We start from the raw sequence: 13,221 nt of genomic DNA, 5'->3' as shown, positions 1-13,221 counted from the left end.
GAGAAAGTTTGGAGACCATGAGTAAAGAACCCTTCTGAGAACATTGCTGTAACGAGGAGCAAAGAAATTGGAGCAGAGGGGGATGGAGTAAAGAGGAGAGAAATATCAGTTTATTTGGATGCTGATGAAAATGATCCAATGGAGAGGGGGAAATTGATGATGTGGGATAGAGAAGACAGTGTTGTAGTCGGCTAGTCTGTGGGTCCATGGTGGCATGGTGATGCAGGAAAACAGGATGCTTAACAGTGAGTGGAGCTCAGCCCTCTCACCAGGACTCGGCAGGCAGTGAGTAAAAAGGTAATCTAATGTCACTGTTGTCGGGTGAGCTTGAGGCATTAAGAGATGAGAAACATCGGCATTTACATGGGGTTATCATGGGATTTTTATGGCCACGAAGAGACATTAGAGGTCATTTGACAAATAAGGGAATGGAAGCCCAGAGTAGAGGAATAACTTGGCCATTCCCTTTGCTAGTTGGCCAGGTCTAGAGTCAGTCTTTGAGCTTCTAGCCCAGTGCTCTTTCCACTACCATGCCACTGCCTTCCAGAAAAACAAAGAGGACTTGGAATAACAAGAGTGACCATTGGAAGTCTGGGGAGCTAGAAGATTGTGCTGCAGGAGCTGGACAAGAGGAATAGGAGAGCTCCAGGAAAGAGAAAGGGAGGCTGAATATCCATTTCTTCCTTCTCCCACCTTCTAAATTCCAGCCAGCACTATGCCAAAACCCTCTTGACCAGGTAGCATCTGTGGAAGGTTCCTCTTCATCCTGAATCAGTGTATTCTGTCCCCAACGGAACACTGCTCCCATCCCTTCTTGCCTGCACATATCAGAATGAGCAATTTTCCAGCCTTCAAATGGAACTCATTCTTCCCACAGTCTACCCTGTACAAGCCCCGACTTCTTTCACTTTTATCCTCCAGCACTTTAGCCAGTCCTGAGCACTGACTTGAGTTTTTCCTTGTCTTTCTGAAGCTGGGGGACACAGAATCAGACCTACTCTTCTGGTCAGGGTTAGAGCCATGCTGGGGTTGGGAGAAAGTGGTGTGGGGAACGATGCTCTGAGATGAAAGACAGGCTGCCTTCTGTGGCCCAAAGGGGACAAATCCTTTGCCAAAGTGAACATCAAATTTCTTTTCTGAGATGACAAACAGAAAAAGAGAAACAGAAGCCAAAGTTGGCAGGATGAACGACTGCCACAGAGAAGTAGCGAAGCCAGTCAACCATTCAACTTTCGATGATCTGCAGTGACAATGAAACGAGTGACCCTGAACAGCGTGGACAGTCCAAATGGGATTTTAAAATGCATCTTGTGCCGTGGTAGTGGGTGGGCTTGTCCTGTGTAGTGTGATGTTGTGTAAATAGTTCATTGCTTTTCCTAATTCCGTTTGACTTGGACCAGGATCAAAAGTTGCACACCCCACATATTAGTACCTGATGCTCCACCACCCCTAAGTGTCCTGAGTGTCAGGGGAAAGCTGACCACAGAGAAATAGCTAACAGGGAAGTGATTGTCAAGGCAGGAATAGGAACGAGGCAGGGCTTGTGGTCCCAGGGGCTCGTGGACTCCTGATTGCCATGACCCTGCCCCAGCGGAGGTCTGAGGGAGGGACCCAGCATCTCCACAGTAGGGCAGCCTCCTCGTTTCGCAAGGCTTTTCCTGGCAAAGGCTTCTGCTACACTCATCTGCAGAGGTCCCAGACTGAGGCCAAAGTGTCAGTTTTGTCACTGCTGCCAGTGCAGACTGAGCTGACAGCTCCTTGGGCCCTTGACCTTTGTGGGAGCCCTCTGCTCGAAGGGGACTCTGCATTTCCATAATCTCTTGATCCTTGGTTTTCTGTATTCTCTCCATCTCAGGACTTGATTAGCACATTCCCCAGCCCCACCCGCCAAACCCGCCATTCGCTGACAACTTGGAAATGCCCTCATGATGGCTCTAGGTGCTTTCTAGGCTGCTTTACAAATGCTCAGTCTTATGGAAGATGGCTAAGGGAAGGCTCTTCCTCCTTACCTGATAATATTCGGGGAACACGGGCAAGGGGAGGAGGGGAACAAGGTAAACCCGCCGGGTCTGAGGGTGAGATATTTGCCTAAGGAGAGGATGTGATTCCTTTGGTTATGTAAGTGAATAGTCAGTCCGAGCACATCGAACTGTTTTCCAGAATCTCAGAGTAGGGAGAGAACAAAGGTGCCACATAGCCCGGCCCCCTGCCTCTGGGCATGTGGAGGGCTTCATTTTAAACAGAAAGAATGCAGCATTGCCAACAGTTCCGTCAGGACTTCACAGACAGACTGGATACTTTCGCTCAGTCCCCTCCCCTTGGGCTTTATGCCCTTGAGAAGTCTCAGGAATGGGCAGCAAGAGCTGTGGAGGGTCATGCTGGGGAGAAAGAACTAGCAAAGGGACAGGGGCTGAAGCAAAGGAAGAGAGGTTGCAGAACAAACTTTCCGAGCCTGGCTGGGAGGATGAGTTGCACCACACAGGACGTCTCCGTAAACTGAGCCTCCACATCCCCTGGGATGGCTGTCTGTCCTCTCACCACGCTCACTCTCGTCTCCACCCCGTCCTTCCCATCTGCACAGGCAGATCCTGCTTCCCACATTCAACAAGTGTAAGCAGTGAGAGTTTGCTCTGGGCCACACACCGACAATACAGAGGTGAATGAGGCACTGTGCCCTCTCTCTAAAGATGCGAGAGTTTACCACCTAGGAGGGCTATCACCATGCGTTTCATAAAGGCAAGGGGCCACCATCTTCTCTTACACAAACTGGGGCAGTAAGCCTCCCAACAGTTTTCCCTGCTCCACAGCTCCCATTCCAAGATCCACTGCCACCACAGCACCTAAGGAGTCATACTGCTCTCCCCCTGAGAGCTTCCTATGCCTCTCCATTGCCCATCGACTGCGTGCTTTCCTCCAGAGCCTGGCACCCCAGTTTCCCAATGCTCTGCTTCCAGCAAGCCTCTCCAGCCTCATCTCTCATGCCCCTCCTAGAGGACCCTCGCGCTCCCACATCCCGCTTCCCTCAATGGTCTTCCCAAACACCAGAGTGCCCCCCTTCACAATGCCTTCCTCCCCTCCTCCGTCTCTACCTATCAAGGGATTGATCTCCCACTACCTTCCAGGATTCGAATACCAACCACCTCATTCTCCTCCTTTCCTTGTGCTCAGCCTGGAGGGAAATCTGGCAGCTCCTTGTTTACAGAAGTATATGGCAGTATTCTGGCATCAGAGCGATTCACGTGCCTATCATATCTACCCTACTAGACTTCGAATTTCATTCAGCACAGTATCCCCAGGACCCAGCCCAAGACTGATGATGATATTTATTGAATGAAGGACAAGTGAAAATAGAAGGGCATGATGGACCTGGGATGAGTGATAGGAAGCCAAATGAAGTTGTTGGCAAGGTATTTCCTAAATACCTTGTATTTAGTATCTAGTATTTCCTAAAGAATGCTTATTCGGTGTTCAGGTTTCTGAGAGGGTAAAGAGGGTCTATTTCCTTTGTATACCTGTGGCAGATTCATTTTGATATTTGGCAAAACTAATACAATTTGTACAGTTTAAAAATAAAATAAAATTTAAAAAAATAATAAATAAAATAAAATAATTAATGAATTTTTCTTCTATAATCTTCAATGTTTTCTTAAAAGCAAAGATGGAAGAGCTTCTGGTTTTTACTTGGCATGGTTTAACTGTGACTTAGACTGTCCTCAAGGGAAAGGGCAGGCTAGCCCTTATGACAAAATATCAGACCAAATATATTTTAATAATGTGTAAATATCATCTGCCCTACTGTAAATGATATGGTCCTCAAGGACAAGAATAAATCCTGAATTTCTTTCCGCATGTTTCCTTTGCTCCGCTGGAACACGTGTGTGTGTGCACGCACGCAGTGGAACTCTGTAAAATCAAGACAGAAAGGGATAGGGTGATGGCAAACTCACTCCTGATAACCGTGAAGGCAACAGTCAATGCCCGATCACACAGTTCACCAAACCAGAATTTATGGGCCTGGTTAAGTGCATGCTACTCACAGCCCAGGGCGCAGAGGACGAGTAGGGGCGCGAAGAAGAAAGTTAGTACCCTGTTATGGCCTGAGGGGATCAGTTGCAGCATATTGGGCTTGTGCTCTCTGCACCAAAGGATGCAGGCACCAAAGGGAAACCCACAGCATAAGAGATTTTGATTAAACTTGTTTTTTTTTTTTTTTTTTGTATAGCAGTTTTATTAAAGTATAAATAGGGACAGAGAAAGCTTCTGACATAGACATCAGAAAGGGGATGGAGAGTGCTCCTCTTGCTAGTCTTAGCAAGAGAATTATAAACTTTTTTTTTTAATTTTTTTTTAATTTTATTTTATTTTTAAATTTTACATAATTGTATTAGTTTGTTTCTTTGACATTCAGTTGGGGAAAATGCAGTCCCCTGTGATGGAGGGGGAAAAAAAAACTCAAGCAAGCCATAGGAAATCAAAGATTTCCTTTATTTCTTATCCACTTCAGAGCAATCTTTCCAAAGTTGTGGGATCTGCCTGTTGCTCTTCCTTTGGAAATGACCCCACAGAAGAGACATAGGCCTGTTGTTTTTGACGGAGGGCCGTGTGCATGGCTGAGCCCAGGAGAGGTGCCACTCTGCAGATACCACCAATGCCATTGCTTTGACTGTGACTAGCAGAATAGGGGTGGGTGAGTGTGTTGGGGGTAGAGTGCTTTGGGTTTTTTTGGCTTTTTCCCCTTCAGTTTTATTGAGATATAATCGACATACAGCGCTCTATAAGTTTAAGGCATACAGCCTAGTGACTTGACTTCTATATATCACAAAGCGATGACAACAGTAAGTTTAGTGAACATCCATCATCCCACATAGACACCAAAAAAAAAAAAAAAAAGAAAAATATTGTTTTCTTTATGATGAGAACTTTTAGGATTTAGTTTCTTAGGAAGCTTCATACATACCACACAGCAATGTTCACTATCACCTTGTTGTACATGGCATCTCCAGTACTTTTAAAAAATATATTGATTTATTTAATTAATTTGGCTGTGTTAGGTCTTAGCTGCAGTGTTTTTACTCCTCTCTAGTTGCAGCTCAAGGGCTCTAGAGCACACGGGCTCAGTAGTTGTAGTGCACAGGCTTAGCTGCCCTGTAGCATGTGGGATCTTAGTTCCCTAACCTGGGATCGAACCCACATCCCCTGCACTGCAAGGTGGATTTTTAGCCATTGGACCACCAGGAAAGTACCCCCCCAGTACTTATTTATCTTATAACTGGAAGTTTCTACCTTTTGACCACTTCTATACTATTCCTTCACCCACCCCCAACTCTGAAAACCACAAATCTGATCTCTTTTCCTACGAGCTTGGTGTGTTCAGGTTTTTTGAGTTTGAATTTTTTTTTAGAGTCCACATATAACTGAGATCATACGGTATTTACTGTCTGACTTATTTCACTTAGCAAAACACCCTCAAGGTACTTTGTTTATGATAAAGTCAAATGTACATTTTCAAATAAAGAGGCTTATCCAGCCACAGAAAGGAAATCAGACAATATAACTTTTTAGCTGTCTAGCGCTTGGGCAGGACTGTGAGAAAGCCTACCTTATCCCTACCCCATTACCTCCCTCACCAGAAAAGGAGCAGGTGGCAGCCTCCCAGCTACGTCTATCCAGGGAATTACACCACAGGCCAATGCTAACATTCGTCCCGATTTTTGGCCCTTGTACCTCTGCTCGTGGATGGAGAGAGGTCAGATCTCCTGGGGGAATAATGAGGAGTGACCTTGCCAAGTGCTGAGGAAACCCTTTAGAAATCAGGAAAGGGAAACTGATGTGGCCGGGTGACTGGTGAAGGATGTGAAACAGAGAGCAACTGCCTGCGTAATCCAGGCTGTGGGGCCACAGTCTCCCTTGGGAGGGGGCCTGCAGTAGCTTCCTTCTGTCTGCTGCCTGGAGACTCCTCCCTACAGGCCAAAGCAGATTGATAGCTTGTGAGAATCAAAGCTCGGTACTGTTTTCCTCCCCTGAAAGAAAGACCAGGCAGACAAAGTCAGGCTGTGTTAGGCACTCAGGCCCTTCCATGCCCTGTTCTCATCAAGGGTCTTCTCACAGCCCCAGAGCAGGCCATGGGCAAACAGGCTGAGCAGCAGGGAAGATCTTGCCATTAACCCCAGGCACAAACAGCACCCTTCAGCCTTTCTTTGATAATAAGGCCTTAGCATCATAGTAGCAACATGCCAATAGCCATTTTGACTGAAATCCATTTAAACAAAGGGTGCATCCAATTAAATAACTGGGGCTTGCCATATCCGTGATGCCAAATGACCTATTTGATTATTTTTATTTGCATGCCTGGTTGTTTTTAACTGATCGAGTGTGCCTGTGAGCATGCTCATGTACACACAGAACTGAACTTGACATGCCATTGTGTATAGCCTCAAGTCCAGTTTCGTCCTGTAAAATAATGTCTAGCCCCTTTTCCCAAGTCTACCAAAGACTGGTCTATGTTTTAAAATTTTAGCAACTCTCCAGACTGAATTCTTTAAAACGTAGTGGATTCACACTGAGTCACTAGGTCATTTTGCATCATTCCAGGGGTCAGGGGGCTTCCCTGATGGCTCAGTGGTAAAGAATCCACCTGCAGTGCCGGAGACATGTGTTCAATCCCTGGGTTGGGAAGATCCTCTGGAGAAGGAAATAGCAACCCACTCCAGTATTCTTGCCTGGACAATCCCCATGGACAGAGGGAGCTGGTGGGCTACGGTCCATGGGGTCACAAAGAATCAGACACGACTGAAGTGACTGAACAACAGGCAGTAGGGCCAGGCTCCACCACTGTGTCCAGGCTCTATCCTGCTCACTTTAGGTTAAAAGAATATAATTGTTTAACATTTTAAAAGCAAATAAAAGTACTTAAATATTTTTAAATTTGCAACTTGAAAAGAAAACAGTAATGGGTTTCCAAGTGCATGTCTTTACTTTTAATGAAGAGTTTATTTTTCTTGGTTCTATTGGCAATAAAAGAACAGTTCCACATCAAAAGCCTTCAGGGAAGTTCTCTCCATTTGGAGGCCAGTCAGATTGCCAATAGTTCTGATTTAAAAAAAGAAAAATCAACTCACCAGAGTCTATTTCTAGATATAGGTTATTGCCTATTATCCCAGGTAATTATTTGGTGGGGGTGGGGGGGAGCTCTTACTCATACAGGCAAATTGCAACACATTATGTACTATACTATAAAAAGAGAAAAAAATTAAGTGACACTGAGATCAGGGGGTTCCAGAATGTTTTAATGGGTATGTTTCCATTATCTTCTGTGCTTGTTCATTTTGTTGGAAGAATGATTCATTCATTTCAAATTTGGCAACTTAAACAGCAGCAAATATAATTTTCCTATCACAATGCAAAATCAGTTTATTGGCCTTCTCGGCCTGTTTGGGGGGGGTTGGGGGGAGGCGAACATTTGTGAGTCCTTTTTCTTTGCTAACAGCACCCTCTGCTGGTTTTTGTGATCCATCACATCTGATGGGATCGACCCAAATTGCAAATGGAAGGCTCCCTGCAACATTGCACACAGCGGGACATGATTCATAAATCAGTTTTCCACCCTGGTGATTCATTATCAGATATATTTTTTCTGTAAAACAGCACAGCTCTAGGAAGTCATCAAGAATTCAGAAGCTGCAAAAAATACCTTCGTTTGATTAATCATCTCTCTGACCTTTTTCTTCTTATTGAACAAGGTTAATAATACTTGTTATCACTCAAAGTTTAACTGTATTAGCTGCCAAGTGAGTTTTATTTTGCAAAGGCCCGTTATCACTGCCAAGAGACTTCAAAGTTGGGTTTGGTTACATTCCGCAGGTATGACCCCGAGGGGCATCTGACCAATGCAACGTTTCCCACTGGAGATGTCAGCAGCTTCCACAGTGACCTGGAGAAGCTGACAAAGGTGGAGCTAGATACTTCCAACCGCGAAAACGTCCTCATGTCAACTAATCTGACAGCCACGAGTACCATATATATTTTGAAACAAGGTAAGAATATTTCCAACTTTGCCCACCTCTAATGGCATCTCTCTTACTTCTACCATCAAACCTCCACACACTGTTAATTAATAGAAGACTTCTTGTCCCCATATTCCAGCTGTGGAGGCTGAATCCCAAGTCACATCTTTCATAAAGTTCCTACAGCAACATTGGGCCACATCCCTGTGGGAGTTAGGAGGTTCAATTCCTGCCAAATATACTCTTCCATCAAGCCATTTCCCAACACCCAGCTGTTTGTAAAGCTCTTTAAGCTCTGATTGGGGGTATACTAAAGGCACGAAGTCTGTGTCCCATCTGAAATTAGCATTCTAGAGCAGTGATGACAAGGGTGAATAAAAAGGAGTGAGGGTGCACACCAAGCTGGAATATAAGGGAAATGTAAGAGAGAATGGAAGGAAGAAAGAAGGAAAGGAGAGAGAGGGAGAGAGCAAGAGGGAAGTAAACAGGAAGGAAGGAAAAAAGGAAGGTGGATTTGGAAAGAATGTCTTAGAAGCTGAGAGAAATGGACACAGAGAAATCATTTTCTCTCTGCCCAGTCATTAAGGACCCGTTCTGTTGTTAGGCTGTGAGGCCAAACACAGAACTGTCCAACATCAGATCCACTCTAAAAGGATCGGCGGCAACCTTTGTCAGCGTATCCTTTCCTGGAGACCAGCCACTGTGCTTGAGTCCCCAGGTACTGAGGGTTCTGAATTACACTGCATACTCCGCTCATTCTAGCTCCCAACATATCAAACGGAGAAGGCCAATCCACCAAGTCAGAGAAGAAGTTTGTGAGGAAATCCTTTAAAAATGAGAACGTTTTGAAAAACAGAAACAGCCTACAGTATTACACGGGAGTCTTTTGTCCAAGAAACAAGACAGCTCAGCTGTGAAACTAACAAGACCCAAATGGACAGAGAGCATGTGGGCTTGTCAGAATGGCTGTCTATAGCCCTGAGGGCAGTGAGGTCCACGGCGCCACACCTGCTCTTCCTTTCCCAAACTTGCCTCCTGAAGCTCAAGTTGTCTCTCCTCTACTTCTGTGCTTCCCTCTTCTTCCCCCGCTTCCTCCTTTGCTCCTCTCTCTGCAGAAAATACCCAGAGTACCTATCGGGTGAGTCCAGATGGCTCCCTGCGTGTCACCTTTGCCAGTGGGATGGAGATCAGCCTCAGTTCAGAGCCCCACATCCTGGCCGGGGCGGTCAACCCCACCCTGGGCAAATGCAACATCTCTCTGCCCGGGGAGCACAACGCCAACCTCATCGAGTGGCGGCAGCGCAAGGAGCAGAACAAAGGCAACATTTCAGCTTTCGAAAGGAGGCTGAGGGTGAGTCTCGACCTGACAGCACCTAGATAACTGGTGTTGTATTTTTGAAAACCGCAGCACCTCCCTAATCAGAAGTCCCATTTCTCTAAAGGTTTTCTAGGTGACTAACTTATATATATAGTAATTCAAGAGAGGGTGCTAATGGCTGATAATGTTTCAGTATCCTTAAATGAACATTCTAATAAGAGCTTTCTTTGCCATTAGCCAGCTAAAGTGCTCAGACAGTAGCAATTTCAGGCACCGACAATGTCTGGATCTAGAAATGCGTGTAGTCAGGAGGCCCTCCGGAATCCCTCATATGGCCTGGAGATGCCTCAAACCCCTGCTTCCTGGTAAAAAGTGAAAGTGAAAGTCGCTCAGTCGTGTCGAACTCTTTATGACCCAGTGGACTACACAGTCCATGGAATTCTCCAGGCCAGAATACTGGAATGGGTAACCTTTCCCTTCCCCAGGGGACCTTCCCAACCCAGGGATTGAACCTAGGTCTCCTGCATTGCAGGTAGATTCGTTACCAGCTGAGCCACAAGGGAAGCCCCATGTGGTGGTAGATACTTTATTCGAAAAGGCCAGGCAGGTACACACAGAAGGATATGCAACGTCAGGCAACATTTGGACAAAGGCAATTAAAGGAGAAATCAGTGAATGATATCGTTGCCTTGAATATACATATTAAGGGCCAGAGAGGTCAAGGACTAGTGCTCCTGTTGGCTTAATGGCACTCAGAGAGAGCATGGATGCGTGCTTCAGTTGTGTCTGACCCTTTGTGACCTCATGGACTGTAGTCCACCAGGCTCCTCTGTCCATGGGATTCTCCAGGCAAGAATACTGGAGTGGGGTGCCATGTCCTCCTCCAGGGGATCTTCCCGACCCAGGATTGAACCCGGGTCTCTTCCATCTCCTGCATTGGCAGGCAGATTCTTTACCACTAGCATCACCTGGGAAGCCCAAAAGAGAGCTGCCTGGGAGAAATGCAAGATTTGGGAGTTTTCAAGTTTTTACCGAGCGCAGTTCACCACAGTTAACCTGGGATCTCTCAGTCAGAATTGCCTTTCTGCTGCACAGGAAACCCACAAGCACCACCGCACTCTTTATACCTGTCCCTTCTTGAACATGAAGCAATGTTAGGATGACATGACCAACTTTCCAAATATAGCAACATTCAATATGAGCCCAAGAGCAACTGCCAACCTGAGGCAGTTACTCACTATTGAGGCTAGGCCTGCTTTGAGCACCTGTGTCTTGCCTGGGATACCTGGAACACTTGCATTTCTTCGCTCACAGTAAAAATGCAGTAACCTCTAGGCTGTGACAGGGCAACAGCAAACAACCACCCAGTTCCAGCAACAAGCAGTCAGACCAGTCCCATGTGCTCACTTCCGAGTCAGTTCTGTTGGTGACTCAGAGATAGACTTTTGTGGTTGTTTTTGTAACAGCCACTAAAGTTGTCTACATGCACAAGTCAGTTTGTATGCTTTGATTCGATTGGCCAGAATATTTACCAGAAATGCCACTGAAATGAGAGGTGCTGCTGCTGCTGCTAAGTCACTTCAGTCGTGTCCGCCTCTGTGCAACCCCATAGACGGCAGCCCACCAGGCTCCCCCGTCCCTGGGATTCTCCAGGCAAGAACACTGGAGTGGGTTGCCATTTCCTTCTCCAATGCATGACAGTAAAAAGTGAAAGTGAAGTTGCTTAGTTGTGTCCAACCCTTAGCGACCCCATGGACTGCAGCCTACCAGGCTCCTCCATCCATGGGTTTTTCCAGGCAAGAGTACTGGAGTGGGAGAAATGAGAGGTGAAACCAGCCCAAATAGTCCAAACCTCTCTATGTGTGGGCAGTAAAGGTTTCCTATCAGAGTTCTTCTAGAAATGGGATCTCCTGCTTAGAACCCTAAATAGGGGAGTCTTACAACTGGCTTAAGAAATGCCTTTATTTTCTTCACCTGTGAAATGAAGATGTCATACTAGAGAAAAGTCAGAATTATATACACATGGTATATCAACCTCATGGACTCACCCTAGGAAAATTACATCAAATAAATGGTATTTTGGTGCCTCCCCAGCTTAGAGTCGGAGAAGGCAATGGCAACCCACTCCAGTACTCTTGCCTGGAAAATCCCATGGATGGAGGAGCCTGGTAGGCTGCTGTCTATGGAGGAGCCTGGTAGGCTGCTGTCTATGGTGTCGCATAGAGTCGGACACGACTGAGCGACTTCACTTTCACTTTTCATGCATTGGAGAAGGAAATGGCAGCCCACTGCAGTGTTCTTGCCTGGAGAATCCCAGGGACGGGGGAGCCTGGTGGGCTGCTGTCTATGGGGTCGCAGAGTCGGACATGACTGAAGCGACTTAGCAGTAGCAGCAGCAGCTTAGAGTCTGAATAAAGTTTATGAGTCATATCATACACTATATGACTTTGGGATTTTCCATTTTTTAGAACACATTCTATACCATGTGACTTTATTATTTTCCGCTTTCTATGATGGCCCATCCTATTTTCTCCCCTCCATATGTACAGATAATGGAGAGAGAGTATAAAGTGTAATTTTCACATCATATTCCAAATTGTCCTTAATACTGAGGTTAGTGGGCATAAAATACATGGGCACTCTTCCGTGTGAGTAGAGTGAAGTGTTATTTGTTGTTGTTGTTCAGTCACTAAGTCATGTCCATCTCTTTGCCACCCCATGGACTGAAGCATGCCAGGCTTCCCTGTCCTTCACTATCTCCTGGAGTTTGCTCAAACTCATGTCCATTGAGTTGATGCTGCCATCCAACCATCTTATCCTCTATCATCCTCTTCTCCTCCTGCCCTCAATCTTCCCAGCATCAGGGTCTTTTCCAGGGAGTCAGCTCTTCGCATCAAGTAGCCAAAGTATTGGAGCTTCAGTTTCAGCATCAGTCCTTTCAATGAATATTCAGGGTTGATTTCCTTTAGGACTGACTGGTTTGATCTCCTTGCTGTCCAGGGGACTCTCAAGATTCTTCTCCAGCACCACAATTTAAAAGCATCAATTCTTTTGTGCTCAGCCTTCTTTATGGTCCAACTCAAATCTGTACATGGCTACTAGAAAAACCATAGCTTTGACTATATGGACATTTGTTGGTAAAGTGATGTCTCTGCTTTTTAATATGCTGTCTAGGTTTGTCATAGCTTTTCCTCCAAGGAGCAAGCATCTTTTACTTTCATGGCTGCAATCACCATCCGCAGTGATTCTGGAACCCAAGAAAATAAAATCTGCCACTGTTTCCTTTTTTTCCCCATCTATTTGCCATGAAGCGAGGGGACTGGATGCCATGATCTTAGTAGTTTTGTTTTTTTTTTTCTTTTTTTTTCAAAGTGTATTTCTTTTTTTTTAATAATTGCATTTATTTTTTATTTTATTTTATTTTTTCACTTTACAATATTGTATTGGTTTTGCCATAATGAGTTTTAAGCTAGCTTTTTCACTCTCCTCTTTCATCCTCATCAAGAGGCTTTTTAATTCCTCTTTGCTTTCTGCCATTATTGTGGTATCATCTACATATCTGAGCTTGTTGATATTTCTCCTGGAAATCTTGATTTCAGCTTGTGATTCATCTAACATTTTGTATTATGTACTCTGCATGTAAGTTAAGTAAACAGGGCGACTATATACAGCCTTTCCCAATTTTGAACCAGTCCGCTGTTCTGTGTCCGGTTCTAACTGTTGTTCCTTGACCATATACAGGTTTCTCAGTAGACAGGTAAGGTGGTCTGATACTCCCATCTCTTTAAGAGTTTTCCACAGTGTTGTAATCCACACAGTCAAAGGCTTTCTCATAGTCAATGAAGCAGAAGTAGATGCTTTTCTGGAATTCCCTTGCTTTCTCTATGATCCAGTGAATGT

The 13,221-nt window shown here is 45.3% G+C and overlaps 1 protein-coding gene across 1 annotated transcript in view; it reads left to right on the top strand.

The window, feature by feature from the left end:
• TENM1 (teneurin transmembrane protein 1) overlaps positions 1-13,221 on the top strand; it is a 670,347-nt gene that overhangs the window by 635,548 nt on the left and 21,578 nt on the right. Inside the window, exons 27-28 of the mRNA XM_055565537.1 lie at positions 7,861-8,033; positions 9,119-9,354. Coding sequence (XP_055421512.1) covers positions 7,861-8,033; positions 9,119-9,354 — 409 coding nt within the window. The remainder of the gene's footprint in view (positions 1-7,860; positions 8,034-9,118; positions 9,355-13,221) is intronic.

The sequence above is a fragment of the Bubalus kerabau genome, chromosome X, assembly GCF_029407905.1.
Source record: "Bubalus kerabau isolate K-KA32 ecotype Philippines breed swamp buffalo chromosome X, PCC_UOA_SB_1v2, whole genome shotgun sequence".
Classification (NCBI taxonomy): Eukaryota; Metazoa; Chordata; class Mammalia; order Artiodactyla; family Bovidae; genus Bubalus; species Bubalus kerabau.
The sequence above is the reverse complement of the archived record's forward strand: the minus strand, read 5'-3'. Positions and strand labels throughout refer to the sequence as shown.